This window comes from Chiloscyllium plagiosum, unplaced genomic scaffold (assembly GCF_037043375.1).
Source record: "Chiloscyllium plagiosum isolate Xiang-an unplaced genomic scaffold, Cpla_swu_hap1 HiC_scaffold_8, whole genome shotgun sequence".
In the NCBI taxonomy this organism is placed as follows: Eukaryota; Metazoa; Chordata; class Chondrichthyes; order Orectolobiformes; family Hemiscylliidae; genus Chiloscyllium; species Chiloscyllium plagiosum.
The window spans coordinates 20,709,322-20,728,502 of record NW_028270146.1 but is presented as its reverse complement, the minus strand read 5'-3'; the positions used below and the strand labels follow the sequence as shown (position 1 = coordinate 20,728,502).

The window sequence follows — 19,181 nt, the reverse complement described above, 5'->3', positions numbered from 1 at the left end:
TGAGGGGTCAGAGGGTTAATGCTGGGGCTGAGGGACAGTGAGGGGTCAGAGGGTCAGTGCAGGGACTGAGAGACATTGAGGGGTCAGAGAGTCAGTGCTGTGGCTGAGAGACATTGAGGGGTCAGAGGGTCAGTGCTGAGCCTGCGGGACAGTGAGACGTCAGAGGGTCAGTGCTGGGGCTGAGGGATAGTGAGGGGTCAGTGGTCAATGCTGGGATTGAGGGACAGTGAGGGGTCAGAGGGTCAGTGCTGGGACTGAGGGACAGAGAGGGGTCAGAGAATCAGTGCTAGGACTGAGGGACAGCGAGGGGCTCGGAAGGTCAGTGCTGGGACTGAGGGATAGTGAGGGGTCAGAGGATCAGTGCTGGGACTGAGGGACAGTGAGGGGTCAGAGGATCAGTGCTGGGACTGAGAGATAGTGAGGGGTCAGAGGGTCTGTGCTGGGACTGAGAGATAGTGAGGGGTCAGAGGGTCAGTGCTGGATCTGAGGGAGAGTGAGGTGTCACAGGGCCAGTGCTGGGGCTGAGGAATAGTGAGGGGCTCAGAGCATCAATGCTGTGACTGTGGGACAGTGTAGGGTCAGAGGGCCAGTGCTGGGACTGAGGGATAGTGAGGGGTCAGAGGGTCAGTGCAAGGACTGAGGGATAGTGAGGGGTCAGAGGGTCAGTGCTGGTACTGAGGGACAGTGAGGGGTCAGAGGTCAGTGCTGGGATTGAGGGACAGTTAGGTGTCAGAGGGTCAGTGCTGGGACTGAGGGACAGTGAGGGGTCAGAGGGTCAGTGCTGCGGCTGAGGGACAGTGAGGGGTCAGAAGGTCAGTGCTCGGACTGAGGGATAGTGAGGGGTCAGAGGGTCAGTGTTGTGACTGAGGGACAGTGTGAGGTCAGAGGGTCAGTGCTGAGATTGCGGGACAGTGAAGGGCTCAGAGGGTCAGTGCTAGGACTGAGGGATAGTGAGGGGCTCAGAGGGTCAGTGTTGGGACTGAGGGACTGTGAGGAGTCAGAGGGACAGTGCTGGGGCTGTGGCATAGTGAGGGCTCAGAGGGTCAGTGCTGGGACTGAGGGATAGTGAGGGGTCAGAGGGTCAGTGCTCGGACTGAGGGATAGTGAAGGGTCAGAGGGTCAGTGCTGGGACTGAGGGACAGTGTGAGGTCAGAGGGTCAGTGCTGAGATTGCGGGACAGTGAGGGGCTCAGAAGGTCAGTGCTGGGACTGAGGGATAGTGAGGGGTCAGAGGGTCAGTGCGGGGACAGAGGGAGAGTGAGGAGTCAGAGGGTCAGTGCTGGGGCTGAGGGACAGTGAGAGGCTCAGAGGGCCAGCGCTGGGACTGAGGGATAGTGAGGGGTCAGAGGGTCAGTGCTGGGACTGTGGGACAGTGAGGGGTCAGAGGTCAGTGCTGGGATTGAGGGACAGTTAGGTGTCAGAGGGTCAGTGCTGGCACTGAGGGACAGTGAGGGGTCAGAGGGTCAGTGCTGCAGCTGAGGGACAGTGAGGGGTCAGAAGGTCAGTGCTCGGACTGAGGGATAGTGAGGGGTCAGAGAGTCAGTGTTGTGACTGAGGGACAGTGTGAGGTCAGAGGGTCAGTGCTGAGATTGCGGGACAGTGAAGGGCTCAGAGGGTCAGTGCTAGGACTGAGTGATAGTGAGGGGCTCAGAGGGTCAGTGCTGGGACTGAGGGACAGTGAGGGGTCAGAGGGTCAGTGCTCGGACTGAGGGATAGTGAAGGGTCAGAGGGTCAGTGCTGGGACTGAGGGACAGTGTGAGGTTAGAGGGTCAGTGCTGAGATTGCGGGACAGTGAGGGGCTCAGGAGGTCAGTGCTGGGACTGAGGGATAGTGAGGGGTCAGAGGGTCAGTGCTGGGTCTGAGGGACAGTGAGGGGTCAGAGGGTTAATGCTGGGGCTGAGGGACAGTGAGGGGTCAGAGGGTCAGTGCTGGGACTGAGAGACATTGAGGGGTCAGAGAGTCAGTGCGTGGCTGAGAGACATTGAGGGGTCAGAGGGTCAGTGCTGAGCCTGAGGGACAGTGAGGCGTCAGAGGGTCAGTGCTGGGGCTGAGGGATAGTGAGGGGTCAGTGGTCAATGCTGGGATTGAGGGACAGTGAGGGGTCAGAGGGTCAGTGCTGGGACTGAGGGACAGAGAGGGGTCAGAGAATCAGTGCTAGGACTGAGGGACAGCGAGGGGCTCGGAAGGTCAGTGCTGGGACTGAGGGATATTGAGGGGTCAGAGGATCAGTGCTGGGACTGAGGGACAGTGAGGGGTCAGAGGATCAGTGCTGGGACTGAGAGATAGTGAGGGGTCAGAGGGTCTGTGCTGGGACTGAGAGATAGTGAGGGGTCAGAGGGTCAGTGCTGGATCTGAGGGAGAGTGAGGTGTCACAGGGCCAGTGCTGGGGCTGAGGAATAGTGAGGGGCTCAGAGCATCAATGCTGTGACTGTGGGACAGTGTAGGGTCAGAGGGTCAGTGCTGGGACTGAGGGATAGTGAGGGGTCAGAGGGTCAGTGCAAGGACTGAGGGATAGTGAGGGGTCAGAGGGTCAGTGCTGGTACTGAGGGACAGTGAGGGGTCAGAGGTCAGTGCTGGGATTGAGGGACAGTTAGGTGTCAGAGGGTCAGTGCTGGGACTGAGGGACAGTGAGGGGTCAGAGGGTCAGTGCTGCGGCTGAGGGACAGTGAAGGGTCAGAAGGTCAGTGCTCGGACTGAGGGATAGTGAGGGGTCAGAGGGTCAGTGTTGTGACTGAGGGACAGTGTGAGGTCAGAGGGTCAGTGCTGAGATTGCGGGACAGTGAAGGGCTCAGAGGGTCAGTGCTAGGACTGAGGGATAGTGAGGGGCTCAGAAGGTCAGTGTTGGGACTGAGGGACTGTGAGGAGTCAGAGGGTCAGTGCTGGGGCTGTGGCATAGTGAGGGCTCAGAGGGTCAGTGCTGGGACTGAGGGATAGTGAGGGGTCAGAGGGTCAGTGCTCGGACTGAGGGATAGTGAAGGGTCAGAGGGTCAGTGCTGGGACTGAGGGACAGTGTGAGGTCAGAGGGTCAGTGCTGAGATTGCGGGACAGTGAGGGGCTCAGAAGGTCAGTGCTGGGACTGAGGGATAGTGAGGGGTCAGAGGGTCAGTGCGGGGACAGAGGGAGAGTGAGGAGTCAGAGGGTCAGTGCTGGGGCTGAGGGACAGTGAGAGGCTCAGAGGGCCAGCGCTGGGACTGAGGGATAGTGAGGGGTCAGAGGGTCAGTGCTGGGACTGTGGGATAGTGAGGGCTGAGAGAGTCAGTGCTGGGACTGAGGGATAGTGAGGGGTCAGAGGGTCAGTGCTGGGGCTGAGGGACAGTGAGAGGCTCAGAGGGCCAGCGCAGCGGCTGAGGGACAGTGAGTGGTCAGAGGGTCAGTGCCAGGCATGGGCAGGAGTAGACGGGGCAGAAGGGAGGAGTGGGTGCAGACGGGGCGGGGGAGAGGGGTGGGTGCGGACAGGGAGGGGTGATGGTGTTGGGCGCAGACGGGACGGGGGGGGGCGCGAGGTCAGAGCAGAAGAGCCGGGGGTGGGGGGGGGTGTGCGCGGCCAGGCGGGGGTGTCGTGGGGGTTGGGTTCGCGGCAGCCCCTGTGCTGCGTGCTGCTGCCTACTCTCCTGAACAGGGAGCGGACTTCACCGAAAACCCCAAGCCCCGGAGGAAATCAGTTTACCAAATAATCAATTATCTGAATGAAATAGTGCCCGCCCATCTCGTTCAGATAATCGAAGTTCCTCTGCACTGGCAATTGAGGTGAAATAACTCCACAGAAGCAAGTATTCTGTCATCAAGCCACCGTTTATTTACACGTGAAGAGTCCCTCCAGTTCCGGTTGGCCTGAGCGAAAACCTCACTTTGATATGCTTTGGTGATTTTCTGCCTTCATGTATAGTGAGAGATCTGAACATAGTGTGGGGCAGAATATATACATCCAGGCAGTGACAAAGTCTCTCCTCCTGATGCTGCTGTTAAAGGCAAACCTGTTATTTGTAAGATGTGGAAATGCTGCCATCCAGTGAATGAAGGGAGAGAGGCAGCCTAATGCCAAATAGAAACAAAGTCAGAACTTGCTGATTTTGCAGGGTCATGGTACAGCAACTACTCTTCCCAAGACTGAAAGAAACTACAGAGAGCTAGGGATCCAGCCCAGTCCATCACACAGACCAACTACAGAGAGAGCTAGGGACCCAGCCCAGTCCATCACACAGACCAACTACAGAGAGCTAGGGACCCAGCCCAGTCCATCGCACAGACCAACTACAGAGAGCTAGGGATCCAGCCCAGTCCATCGCACAGACCAACTACAGAGAGAGCTAGGGACCCAGCCCAGTCCATCGCACAGACCAACTACAGAGATCTACGGACCCAGCCCAGTCCATCGCACAGACCAACTACAGAGAGCTAGGGATCCAGCCCAGTCCATCGCACAGACCAACTACAGAGATCTACGGACCCAGCCCAGTCCATCGCACAGACCAACTACAGAGAGCTAGGGACCCAGCCCAGTCCATCGCACAGACCAACTACAGAGAGCTAGGGACCCAGCCCAGTCCATCGCACAGACCAACTACAGAGAGCTAGGGATCCAGCCCAGTCCATCGCACAGACCAACTACAGAGATCTACGGACCCAGCCCAGTCCATCGCACAGACCAACTACAGAGAGCTAGGGAACCAGCCCAGTCCATCGCACAGACCAACTACAGAGAGAGCTAGGGACCCAGCCCAGTCCATCGCACAGGCCAACTACAGAGAGCTAGGGACCCAGCCCAGTCCATCGCACAGACCAACTACAGAGAGCTAGGGACCCAGCCCAGTCCATCGCAGAGGCCAATCTTCCATCCATTGACTCCACCTGTACTTCCCACTGCCTCAGGAAAGCAACCAACATAATCAAAGACCCCTCACACCCCGGATATACCCCTCTTCCATTGGACAGAAGATAGAGGTTTGTACACAGGCACGAATAAATTGAAGAAAAGCTTCTTCACCACTGACCTTTGAATGAACGTCTTTAATGTTAATGTTGATCTCTCTCTGCACCTTCTCTGTGGCTGTGTAACACTGTATCCTTCACTCTGTTCTGTTACCCTGATGCAGTTCTACAGTACAATCTGCCTGGAAAACACCTAAGGCAACCCTTTTCACTGTACCTCAGTGTACATGACAGTAATAAATCAAATCAAAGACACGGAAGAAGGTGCTCAGGCCCCAAAATTATTGAACTCGATATTAAGTCCTCAAGGCTCTCGGGTCCCCAAGCGGAAAGTGAGGTGCTGTAGTAAGCTTGTAGTAAGCTTCAGTGTAGCACTGCAGCAAGCCCGAGACACAGATGTTGGCCAGGGAACACAGCCGTCTGTCGAAGTGGCAGGCAGCTGGAAGCTCAGGGTCTTTTCTGCACTCAGAACATAGGTATTCTGCAATGTGATCATCCAGTCTGCACTTCGAGATTAGTTTTTTTTTATATTAGATTAGATTCCATACAGTGTGGAAACAGGCCCTTTGGCTGAACAAGTCCACACCAACCCTCCGAAGAGCAACCCACCCATACCCATTCCCCTACATTTACCCCTGACTAATGCACCTAACACTACGGGCAATTTAGCATGGCCAATTCACCTGACCTGCACATCTTTGGACTGTGGGAGGAAACCGGAGCACCCAGAGGAAACCCATGCAGACACGGGGAGAATGAGCAAACCCCAGACAGACAGTTGCCTGAGGCGGGAACTGAACCCAGGTCCCTGGTGCTGTGAGGCAGCGGTGCTAACCACTGAGCCACCGTGCCATCCTAAACGTACAGGAGCCCACACCGTGAGCAGCGAATACAGTAGACTAGATTGAGTGAAGTGCAGGTAAATCGCTGCTTTACCTGAAAGGTGTGTCTGAGGCCTTGGATAGTGAGGAGGGAGGAAGTGAGTGGGCAGGTGTTAGATCTTCTGTGATTGCAGGGGAATTGTGGGACTGCTGGGGGTGGGGGTGGGGGGCTAGTGTTGTTGGAGTGAAGGGGGCATGGACCAGGGAGTCCCTGAAAGAACGCTCCCTGCGGAAGGCTGACAAGGGAGGGGGGAGCCTATGTGTCTGGTGGTGGCGTCACGGGGGAGGTGTTGGAAATGGTAGCTCTCATCATCATTATCAAAAGATCCGCATTTTTCTAGTAATTTCTAATTTTGCTTGATTTTCAGTAGCTGCAATTTTTTTTTAGTTCATCCAAACAGAGCAGCCCGGGGCAGCAGCCTCTCTCTCTCACCAAGGGTAGCCCCAGATCAACTCATACCTCACTCAATAGTGAAAGAGACAGGGCTGTTCTCATTCACAATGTTGCACAGAGAGCAGGAAAGAAAATGAAACAAAAACAGAAAACTGCTGGAAAAGCTCAGCAGCATCTGTGAAGAGAAATCAGAGCTATCTCATTGGGTCCGGAGACCCTTCCTCAGAACACGGTGTCACCGGACCTGATATGTTAATGCTGCGATCTCTCTGCACAGGTGCTGCCAGACCTGCTGAGCTTTTCCAACAATTTCTGCTTTTGTTTCTGATTTACATCATCTGCAGTTCTTCTGGTTTTTATAGAGTTAGGAGTCATAGTGGAACAGAAGGAGTCAATGTCTACTGTAATTTACAGACAGCAATGAGTTAGACGCCAAGGTATTGTATGTGGGTGGGAACAGGAAGATATTGGATTCAGTAAGTGGTCATATTGTGAGTTTAATGTGGGGAAAGCTAAGGGCATCCAGTTTGGATAAAAAAAACTGTTGAATTTTTTTTTCAATGTTGGGATGTAGGCGTCGTAGGCACAGAGCTTGATGATAATGTAGTGGGCCTCTGAGGTAAGCTGTAGTGGCATTGTGACCTTCGTAGTCACATGTCAGTGATCGGCTCTGACATTGGAATCCGTACAGCTCGATGGTCTGGATGTCACAATGAATATAGTTCAACTGTTACTAAAGAAGTCTGGACTGAGTTTCTATGATCACCCTCAATAACCCAGTTTCAAACAGGTGTCATTGGCTTGGTCTGCATTTGCTGGTCAGAACTAATTGTCTTGGAGAGTGTGAGGTGAGCTGCCTTCTTGCAATCCCTTTAGGTACACTCACATTGCTGTTAGTGAGGGAGCTGCAGGAATCAGATCCAGAGATACAGAAGGAAAGGCGATGTATTTCCAATTCAGGATGGTGAGTGGGTTGGATATTGATGCTCCCATGTATCTGCTGCCCTTATTATTCTCAGTGGTAGACGTCACTGGTTTAAAAAGTCCCTTTAAAGGATATCTAGATTGCAGCTTCCATGACCACCAAGTGTTTCAAAGCACTTTACTGCCATTGAGGTAGTGCTGGTGAAGAGTTGAAATGATGTGGAGGTGCCAATGTTGGACTGGAGTGGACAAAGTCAAAAATCACATGACACCAGGTTACAGTCTAACAGGTTTACTTGAAACCAAGGCTTTCGGAGCCCTGCTCCTTCCTCTGGCAGTTAGTGAGAGAGTTGAAATGCTGAGCTAAACAGATTTTTAATGAGTAATTGAATCAAGCGTTATGGAGAAAAGGCAGGAAAGTGGGGTTGAAGATCACCTGACTCGCCTTGACCTCATTGCCCAGTGGAGCAGACTCAATGGGCTGAATGGCCTCTTTCTGGTCTTGTGTCTTATGGACATAGTTGCAATTTAAGAATAGCTATAGCTGCCAATTTTGTACTCAGCCACAAAGGTTAATGTGAAAATAACCAGATTATCTATTCTTGTGACATCAATTAAAGGATAAATATTAGCTGGGCTACCATTTATCTTTCCAAGTGTGCCGTGGGATCTTTCTCTTCCCACTCCTCACCCTCACCCAGGCAGACAGGTGGGTCTCAATCTTACTTCTCGTCCAAAGGACTGCATCCTCCAAACAGTGGGCCAGCCTTGAATTCTGCCCTCATCCCCTGGAGTCTGAATTGGACACAGAATCTGCAAATGGGAAGCACAACTAACAGGTCCATAACTGGAAGCTCAGTGAAGCTTTGAAAACCAGGGTTAGTATATTTTTATTGGGACAGGGCATCAGGTAATACACAACAAAGATGGGAAGTTAAGGGAAAGATCAGCCATTATCTAACTGAACAGGGATAGGCTTGAAGAGCTGAATAGCCTATTCATGACTCCCTAATTGGATCACTCATAGAACCATGCTGTAGTTTCAACATTTGGCAAATTAACTGTACGATCCTCTGGCAGTCAAGCCTTTAAAAAGGATTTGAATTATTTTTTGATTCTAACGTCATGTTCAAAGAAACTTTTAATCCACTGTGCAGAGTAATTTTACACATTGTTAAATGATTTTGAAATGAGAATTCAATGTGTACTGGAATCTATTACTCTACTTTGACGTAATTTAAATAGTGTGTAATTACAACTTGTAACAGCTATTAGAATCATTCAAAGCCATGAATTACCACTGAAAGAGAAGTGACTTTAATCAGCAAACGGTCCTCATCATCCAAGGGGAGACAGATACATGCATGCACTACTTGAGGCAGCCCCTCTTCCCTGGGCATGGACTGGCCCCTCTTCCCTGGGCTGGACTGGCCCCTCTTCCCTGGGCATGGACTGGCCCCTCTTCCCTGGGTATACGCTGTCAGTGGAGGCACCATCTCATTGCTCAGTCAGGAGGTTGAGGACGTCAGCGGAGGTATATTGAGCTGAGTGGCCTCTTGCTGCTCCATACCAATTCTGAGTTTCCTGCTCTATCTGTAAACCATCCAAGAATGTGAAACATAGGAGCAGACCATCTAGTACATCAAGCCTGGATCACCATTCAATACGGTCATGACTGACTGATAGTGTTGACTCTATTTTCCCAATCAATCCCCATTTTCCTTAATTCCCTGAGAAAACAGAACTCAATCCATGGATTAGAGTGGTGCTGGAAAAGCACAGCAGGTCAGGCAGCATCCGAGGAGCAGGAAAATCGACGTTTCGGGCAAAAGCCCTTCATCAGGATGCTGCCTGACCTGCTGCGCTATTCCAGCACAACTCTAATCCAGACTCTGATCTCCAGCATCTGCAGTCCTCACTTTCACCTAAAACTCAATCCATCTCAAGTATAAAATATGTTCAAGGATGGAGCATTCTCAATCCCCTGGGCAGAGAATTCTTTGAGTGAAGAAGTTTCCCTTCATCCCAATCCTAAATGATTGGCTTCTTATCCTGATGTTGTCCCCCTGCCTTTGGATTTGCTGACCATCAGAAACAATTTCTCAGCGTCTATCCCATCAGATCCCTTTAGGATCTTGTCTATTTCAATGGGATCACCTTTCATTCATCTAAACTCCAAGAAACAGAACTCTAATGTACTTAGGCTCTGCTGCGGGAGGGCCTCAGTGCCTGTGGTGATGTCTGTTGGAGAAGACATTAAACAAATGTCTGCTTAAGGGGTTGGCACCTTCTCAAAAAGTAGGTGATTTCTCCCCTATATTTTGCCCCTCAACCAATGCACCACACCAGTGTGGTGTCCAGACACCACACACTGAAAAGAGCTTTGGCAACCAAGGACTTCTGTGCCAGTCTGTGGGAAGGTACAACATTGACTTGCCATTTGTTGACCAGGAAGTCCCTTCCATTCTTGTGCCAGCCATTGGAAAGCATTGGATGCATTTACAGCTTGATGCTTGGCCTGTTGTCCTGAGACACCTTCCTTTGTCCATTAAGTCCTTTAATAGGACTTGAACACAGGATTTCTAGCTCAGAAGAAAAAACACTACTTACTTCACTGAAAACCCACTGCTCAACCAACATCATTACGAAAGGTAATGATTATGAAGTCCTTCATCTCACTGTTGCCTGTGGGAACATGCTGTGCACAGAAGGATTGCTATATTTCCCATTGTCATGTTTCCTGCATAATCCTTACAAATAGAATTGGAAAGGTGTTGCTTGTTGACATTTGATGTGAACATGACAAGTGAGGCACTAAGTAATGGAAAGCTGGTACAAAGTTCTCCAGGGAACTCAGGGCCCTCAACTGCTTATATTAATTCTGCTGCATGTATGCACAATGTTTCCTCGGTAAATTTGAGCTCATCCAAACCTCCTCTGCCTGTACAAAACAAGCAACAGGCTTCAGCTATTCACAATCGATTTCAATGACTTGTGAATGTACAGCTACTACATTTGGAGATGATGCAAATATAGGTAGGAAAATAAATTGTGAATAAGATCTAAAGGATATTTATTGGTTAAGTGAGTGGGTAAATATTTGGCAAATGGAGTATAATGTGGGAAAATGTGAAATCATCCACTTTGGCAGGTTTAATAACAAAGCAGCTTATTATTTAAACAGAAGGGGATCCAAAATACTGCAATACAGAGAGATCTGGGAGTTCCAATATGAGTCACCTAACTTTAGTACAAAGGTACAGCAAGTTACCAGGAAGGCAAATGCGAATGTTTCCTTGGAAAGGGAATGAAATATAAAAGTAGGGAATTTTCACTACAGTTGTTTGATGAGAGTTTATTTAAGAAAGCACATAATTATATTAGAAACAGTTGAGGGACTTGATATAGGATGAAGGAGTTTAATTATGAAGACAATTTGGACAGTGTTCACCAGGGTTTAGGATCACTGGAGGCAAGCATGTTGGAATATTACATCCTGAGGGATCTCGACAGGGTGGAGAAGATGTTTTCCCTTGAGGGTCAGGCTGGAACTAGGGGAGAGTTTAAAAATAAGGGAGCTTGTTTTTAAACCAGAGATGTGAATGTTTATCTATCAGAGGGTGACTAATCTGTGCAATTTGCTTTCCCTAGAGTGTAGTAGGTGTAGGATCATTGAAGATTTTTCAGACAGAGCTCAATAAGATTCTTGAGTGGGATAGACAACAAAGTGGAGTTGAGGCAACTATCAGCTGTGATCATATTCAGTGGAAAAGCAGGCTCAAGGGCTCTCCTTGTATGACGATGTGTGTAGTTTCACAGTAATTACTATCTGAGTTTAAAAGTGACAGGTTAACCAGGACACACAAGTGAATTTGGAGCAGATCGCTGCAGAGCAGCTGCTTTCCTATAGGTGTCGCTGCTCAGCTAGTCTAACCCTCAAAGTTCAGTACCACCACCAGCAGAAGTTTCGAGGTTTTAGCAGACATATTGCATTCATTGGAAATAAAATCAGAAAACATGTGAACCTTTGGCAAGCCTTCCAGCATCTGTGAAGAGAGAATGATGGTCCTCGTCCTTATTAAAGCCATTAGGCTCTCTGGCATTCTAATTGTTGTTTCGGTCCTGCAATTTCAAGAGAAGCAACTTGAACTTCTCCCACTTCACTTGCCCCCTTTCAGATACTGACGAAGATTTTGATCATCCTACAATGTATCTCCTCCAGTGGTTCAGTGCCAACTTTGCTTCATAATGCCTGTGTAACATTACTTGCAATTTTATTACTTGCAAAGAAATGTATAAATTGGTTTTTTTTTGATGTTGTGGAAGCAGAATAATTCACAGCCAACATTACAATCAGTGTGCAATAATTACAATCACTCTTCAATTGGTTAATCAGACCGAGAGGATAAAGTTAGAATTAAATAACATGAGGTAGCAACACTAAAGAATTCTGAAGTTTTCAGTACAATAAAATCTAAGGTATTTAGAAAGTAACAGAGTACCGTTAAAGTATTTCAATTACTCTCTCTGTAGCACAAGAAAGTGGCCAACATCACCATAGTCCCATCCTCTCATTACAGAGAGATGGCTAATAGAGTGTTTAACCTGAGGGTCACCATGCCTGAGGTGAGGTTGAGAAGGTAGGACCTTTGTCTGATAGAGGAACTGAACCTGCTCTACCTGCATCACCAACCAGCCAATTGAACTACCTGCAAGGGCAGAAGACAAGGTGAATGGCTGTTGCAGTGAGCCAGTATTGGCGTTCTGTAACCATTCTATGCTAACCAGGATAATTCTACAAGTAGTGTTTGTGTGAACCCATGACTGGGCTAAAAGTGTCCTGGTACCCTGAGTTATAAAAGCATTGATCAACTGCTAAACCTGAGATGGAACTGCAATTCCTGGACCAAAAATAATCTTGACTTTCTCAGTAATACTGTATGACCAGCTGTAAATTACAACTGCTGGTCATTGAGAAGTAAGTGGAAAGCTCTTGTTGATGTGATTAAAGCTGGAAATACTCAGCAAGTCAGACAGCAACTGTCGAGAGTCACAAAGTTCACAGTTTCGGGAGGGCAACGGTAATGCCATGGGGTTTGTAATCCAGAACCCCAGGCTAATATTTCTGTGGGGCATTCCACAATGGTGACATTTGAATTCCAACAAAAATCTGGAGTTGAAAGACATCTTCATTGTGACTATGTAAACCATCGTTGTAAAAACACATCTAGTTCACTCCTTTAGGGAAAGAAATCTGCCATCCTTACCCAGTCTGGCCTCCATGTGACTCCAATATTATTGTTAGCTTTCCCCTTCAATGAGAGATTTGCAATAAATGCTGGCCTAGTAAGCAATACCCACAATTTATGGGAAAAGGTCAGTGACCTTTCACCAGAACTGGCCAATGATCTGAAACAGTTTAAAGTTACAGATGCTGCCGAAAGGAGCTGTGCTTTTTAATTCATTCTCAATCCAAATCAGCACTATTCTGTTTCAATGTTGTTTCCAATGTGATGTGAATTACCGTGTTGGTGCACAATATGATCTTTAATAGATTCGATCTCCAGATGCAGGTGAACCTGGCTAGACAGCATTTATTACCCATCCCTTGTAGCCCCCTGCTGTCACGATGCGTGTAGGACTGGAGGTCAAGTATAATGGCCAGATTCACATCACTCAATCCGCTATCTCCCATTCAAATCATCCAGCCATTGAATCTTTAGGATTGGCATCATAATTCCTCAGCACTTAACCAAAATATCTCATGTCATTTAGCACAGTGTCCTGCAAGGACTTCAGGAATTCCGTGGAAATACCGCAGATGTTATTTGTCTCAAATTTGCAGTTCAAACAGAAAGATTCCTTGGGATTTTGATAGCTCTCCAGTGTTGTGGTGAATGATATGCGAATGGGACCAGCGCCCCCTTGGCATCAGTGGTCAACCACTCCCCATTGACCTTTAGATCTCAGCAATCCATCAGCATCATCCCATTACTCAGCGCTCGCTTCCACATGTAATATGTTGAGCGGGGCGTCAGGGGGAAGTAGCTGCTGAACTCCCGGAATGTCGGGAAGTTCTTAGAAATGTAGCGGCGCTGAAGGAAGAGCTTGGCCTTGGCTTTGGAGGCTGCCCCGTGTAAGGTGCCCACGACCAGCGGGTGCTTGACCTGCTCCCGCGGGATCGCACAGTCCGAGACCGTCACGTCACCGGGACTCAGGACTCCCTCCTCCGATTGCGACTGTGCCCGCTCCACACCCTCTTTGGTTTCGACCGAGATCCCTTCCTTCTGCGGGTGGCTGACCTTCAGCTTGGCCCTCCTGAACGCGGAGGAGCTACGCCACCACAGGAAGGTCAGGGCGGAGATGGATGGGTACCTCACCCGGAACGTGGACAGGGGGATCTGCCACATCTGCGCCCGCTTCTTGGCTTCCCCTGGCCTCACCTTCTGCCAGTAGGAGGCCTTGCCAGCAGCCATCACCCCAGCATGGAGCGAGCTAATTCCGACCCTGCCACTGCGTTCCACCTCACCCCTGACACCGGGCACTAGACCGGGGGCGCTGATTTCACGACGCTGGACGGGCAGTGCCCAGTGCAGACCAGAATGGGGTAGGGTGCTGCGAGTGTCCAGGTGGCTTATTGCCTCCCTCCTCCAGTTGTAATAGCTGGATCTGGAGACCCAGGGGTAGGTCTTCTTGAAGCTTTTGTAAGGGGGGCACATGTTGAGGAGGACGCACTCCCTGAGGAAACGTTTGGCCAGCTGCTTCGAAGGTGACCGCTGGCCGTTAAAGGGGGTGAGGCCGCTGCCGCAGGCCGCTTTGGAGAGGTCCACGCTCTCACTCTGCAAGGCCTTGGGTGGCAAAGGCTTGCGGTCACCCCGCCCGAGCTCACTGCCCTGGTCAAATCCCCGCTCCCGCCCGGGCCGATGCCCCCCTCCTGGCCCAGTGCCCACCGTCAGCATCTCGTGCTTCCAGGCATAGTAGGTGGAGCGGGAGATTTCCGGGAAGTGGCTTCGGAACTGCTGCAGGGGTAGGAAGTTGCCTCCACTGAAGGACTCCTGCAGGTAGTGCTTGGCTTCGTAGCGAGTGGCGGCTTTCCGTCGCCGCTCGCGGGATTGCTTCTTCCAGCGGTAGAAGGTACTCTTGGTGATGCTGTACTTCTCCCGGAGCATGGAGTAGGAGATGTCTGGCTCTGCGTTGAGAAGCTCTAACGTCTTCAGGGGTAGGAGGGTCTCGCCGGCCTCTTGGCCCCTCAGCTCCTGGGCGGGGACCACTGGCGCGAAATACTGGGGCTTGAAGACCGCCTGGGAGAGCGGCTCCCCCGCCCACATGATGTGCAACGTCCGCAGCTCTGACCCAGGGGCCCGGCTCCGGGGACGGATCAGGCGGTTGAAGTAGGGGCGGATCTTCAGGTTGCTCATGGGATAGATGGAGTAAACGTCGCTCTGCAGGACCGACGCCAGGGCGTAGACGTGCCACATGTTGGCGAAGGTGCCCGGGAAGCAGGTCGCCTTGACATCAGCGTCAAAGATGGCCTCCAGGATGTCCATGGGCAGGTTCATCTTCTCAGCCGACTCCTCGGTGCACAGCGAGTACCTGGCAGCCTGCAGCATCACCTTGGAGTCGATCATGCCCTTCAGGTAGTACTGCTTGTGGAGGACCATCTCCACCATCGTCCTCAGCTGCAGCTCCGTGCTCAGGCTGGTGTCCCCTTTCAGCAGCATGCTGGCTGCCTCAAACAGATGGTTCCCCTCACCCACGCAGGCCAACGGCACCATGCCCGCTGGGGCATCCTCAGGGTAGAGAGCTCTCGCCTTGGTGTCCAGCTCAGTTTCTGGGGGGAGCGTTCTCCTGGAGAGCAGGGGCACAGGCAAGCTCGATAGCAGTTTATCCACATCCACGGTCACAGCTCGGAGGAAATCAAACTCTGCACATTCGGTGGCTTCCTGCAGTTTACAATGTAAGGCTTCTATCAATTCACTCCTTTGAGGCATTCCTGTGGAAATAAAGCAGAACTCTCATTGCAATGCTCAGTGAAACCACTAGGAGGTGATAACACAGTGGTAATGTCACTCGACTAGCAACACAGAGCCTCAGACTAGTACTCTGAAAAATAAAGACATAAATTGCTGGAAAAACTCAGCAGATCTGACAGCACTGGTGGAGAGAAATGTTTCAGGTCCAATGACCCTTCTTCATAACTGGAGCTGAAACATTAACTTGCTTGCTACAGATGTCACCTGACCTTTAGATTAGATAAGATTAGATTAGATTCCCTACAGTGTGCAAACAGGCCCTTCGGCCCAACAAGTCCACACCGACCCTCCGAAGAGTATCCCACCGCAACCCCCATGACTAATGCACCTAACAACTATGGACAATGTAGCATTGCCAATTCACCTGACCTGCTGAGCTTTTCCAGCAATTTTTGCTGTGGTTCTTCACTTCTGGCATCTGCAGTTCTTTGGGGATTTTTTTCATTCAGTACTCTGAAGAACTAGGGTTCAAATCCTGCCATAGAGATGGTGAAATTTGAGTTTGACATTTAGAAATAATACAAAAACCTGAAATTAAAAAGATAGTTTAATTGCAACCACTGTCAATTGTTGTAAAATCAACTCATCTGGTTCATTAATGTCCCTTAAGGGATGAAATCTGCCATCCTTACCTGGTCAGGCCTGTATGTGACTCCAGACCCACAGTAATGGTGACTGACTCTGAACTGTCCGCTGGGGCAAGTAGAAAATGGCAATAAATGCTGGCTAAGCCAGTGATGCCCATATTCCATGAATGAATTTTAAAAAAAGTAAAAGTTCCTGTTCAATCATTTGTTCTTCAATATATCTGGGCGGAAGAATGGCTCAATAAAGAACAAAGAACAAAGAAAAGTTACAGGCAGGAACAGGCCCTTCGGCCCTCCAAGCCTGAGCCGATCAAAATGTACTGTCTAAACCTGTCGGTCAATTCCTAAGCATCTGTACCCCTCTGCTCCCCACCTACTCATGCATCTGTCCAGACGCATTTTAAATGAATCTACCGTGCCTACCTCTACCACCTCTGCTGGCAACGCGTTCCGAACACCCACCACCCTCTGTGTAAAGTACTTGCCGCGTATATCCCCCTTAAACTTTCCACCTCTCACCTTGAAAGCGTGACCTCTCGTTCTTGAATCCTTCACCCTGGGAAAAAGCTTGTCTCTATCCACCCTGTCTATACCCTTAATGATTTTGTAAATCTCAATCAGGTCCCCACTCAATCTCCCTTTTTCTAATGAAAATAAACCTAACCTAATGAACCTCTCTTCATAACTAGCACCTTCCATACCAGGCAACATCCTCGTAACTGAAAATGTGTTGCTGGAAAAGCGCAGCAGGTCAGGCAGCATCCAGGGAACAGGAGAATCGACGTTTCGGGCATAAGCCCTTCTTCAGGAATCCTCGTAAACCTTCTCTGCACCCTTTCCAAAGCGTCCACATCCTTTTGGCAATGTGGCGACCAGAACTGTACACAGTATTCTAAATACGGCCGAACCAATGTCTTGTACAATTTTAACATGACTTGCCAGCTCTTATACTCAATACCCTGTCCAATGAAGGCAAGTATACTGTATTGTGTAAACCTGAGTTTGCAGCTGGAGTCCTTCCAGTTGAATAAATGGATTTTAAGTGACTCGTTCCCTCTTAAAACTCTCCCCTAGATTTCTCACCGTGATGTTCACATCTCACTGAGAGGTAGCAGCAGCAGGAGGAAAATCAGTCTCTTGAAACTACTCTTTCATGACATGAGATTATTGCTGAGTTGACTGTGGTGTCCCGGATTCATTCATCCCAGTGACCAACCAGCTCATACCCTCTATTTGTCTTTACTTATCCCCACTTCACCACCCTGCCGCCACCTCCCCCTTTATCTGCAGCTCCCCCTACACCCACCCCTGGTGCTGAAGAAGAGTTACACCAGATACATCAACTTCTCCACCTCCTAATGCTGCCTGGCTTGTGTATTCTTCCAGCCTCCAGCCTGTCTACTTTGGATTCCAGCATCTGCAGTTTTTTCTTGTCTCTGACTGTGGCATCAGCTAACATTCCCCTCATAGTACATAGAAAAGTACAGCACAGAACAGGCCCTCAGGCCCACGATGTTGTGCCAAGGTGTAATCCGAATGAAAAATATAGTAACAACCTACGTACCCCTCAACTCACTGCTATCCATGTGCATGTCCAGCAGTCACTTAAATGTCCCCAATGACTCTGCTTCCACCACCACCGCTGGTAACGCATTCCATGCATTCACAACTCTCTGCGTAAAGAACCTACCTCTGACGTCTCCTTTATACCTTCCTCCTAATATCTTCAAACTATGACTTCTCGTACCAGTCAATCCTGCCCTGGGGAAAAGTCTCTGGCTATTGACTCTACCTATTCCTCTCATTATTTTGTCCACCTCTATCAGGTCTCCTCTCTTCCTCCTTCTCTCCAGAGAGACAAGTCCGAACTAATTCAACCTTTCTTCATACGACAAGCCCTCCAGTCCAGGCAGCATCCTGGTAAACCTTCTTTGCACCCTCTCCAAAGCCTCTGTATCTTTCCTATAGTAGGGCGAACAGAACTGGACACAATATTCCAAGTGTGGTCTCACCAGGGACTTGTAGAGCTGCAGCAAAACCTCACGGCTCTTAAACTCTATCCCTCTATTGATGAAAGCCAAAACACCATATGCTTTCTTAACAATCCTATCCAATTGGGTGGCAACATTGAGGGATCTATGTATTTGCACACCCAGATCCCTCTGTTCCTCCACACTGCCAAGAATCCTGTCTTTAATCCTATATTCAGCATTCGAGTTCGACCTTCCAAAATGCATCACTTCGCATTTATCCAGGTTGAACTCCATCTCGCATTTCTCAGCCCAGCTCTGCATCCTGTCTATGTCGTGCTGCAGCCTGCAGTTGCCCTCTATACTATCGACGACTTCTCCAACCTTTGTGTCATCTGCAAATTTACTAACGCACCCCTCAACCTCCTCATCCAAGTCATTTATAAAAACTACAAAGAGCAGAGGCCCAAGAACAGAGCCCTGCGGGACCCCACTCATCACTACCCTCCAGGCAGAATACTTTCCATCTACAACCACTCTGCTTTCTGTCAGCCAGCCAATTCTGAATCCAGATAGCCAAATCTCCCTGTATCCCATACTTCCTGACTTTATGAATGAGCCTACCATGGGGAACCCTATCAAATGCCTTGCTGAAATCCATATACACACATCCACTGCTCGACCTTCGTCAATCTGTCTTGACACCTCCTCAAAGAACTCATTAAGATTTGTGAGGCATGGGGAATCTAAGATGGCAGCAATCTGAGAAGATCACACTGCAGAGCTTCGCATCGCAGCAGGAGCAGGACGGTCCTTTAACCACCCAACCCAGGTCATCAGGATTTCTTGGGGTGTTGGAAAGATTGTGGAGACCCAAGAAATTTTTTAAAAATTGACTTACCTGTATTTTCAGCTGTCCAGAAATGCCTAAAAAGGGAGGAGGAGCATCTGAGGCTGGGCCTGCAGCTCAGCCTGCGGCAGCCTCATAGCCGATTACTCTCCAGGACCTGGTGAACCAGCTCTCGAAATCTTGCAGGACTTTTCATATTCCACAAGTAGGAAGCAGCAGAAGGGTGAGCACAACATCTCCTTGAAGCACGGTTGAAGGCAGCCGAGAAGCCTATTTTGACAGACCCTCATTGGTCAAACTACAGAGGATTACAGCACTGCAGTCTGCACTAAATTCTGTGCTCACGCAGACAGCAAAGAAGGAGCTGGCTTTTGCAAAGCAAAGGTTATACGAGCATGGTGACAAGCCAGGCAAATACTTAGCACACCTTGCCAGAAAGAGAAGTGCCCCACAAACCATTACAGCAATTAGGGAAGGGTCTAGGAACCTAACATGCGATTCTAAAAAGATTAATGTGGCGTTCCAGAGATTCTACTCTAAATTATATCAGTCTGAGAATTGTGAGGAGGGGCAGGCCAAAATTGAATCCTTTTTTAGAGATCTGAAGGTCCCGG

General features: G+C 49.7%; 1 protein-coding gene across 1 annotated transcript; it reads right to left on the bottom strand.

Annotated features, from left to right (window-relative positions):
* Positions 1-13,093: 13,093 nt before the first annotated feature.
* Positions 13,094-15,118, bottom strand: vrtn (vertebrae development associated). Its single transcript, XM_043698458.2, has one exon. It carries the CDS (start codon positions 15,116-15,118, stop codon positions 13,094-13,096), a length of 2,025 nt encoding a protein of 674 aa, XP_043554393.2.
* Positions 15,119-19,181: the final 4,063 nt, after the last annotated feature.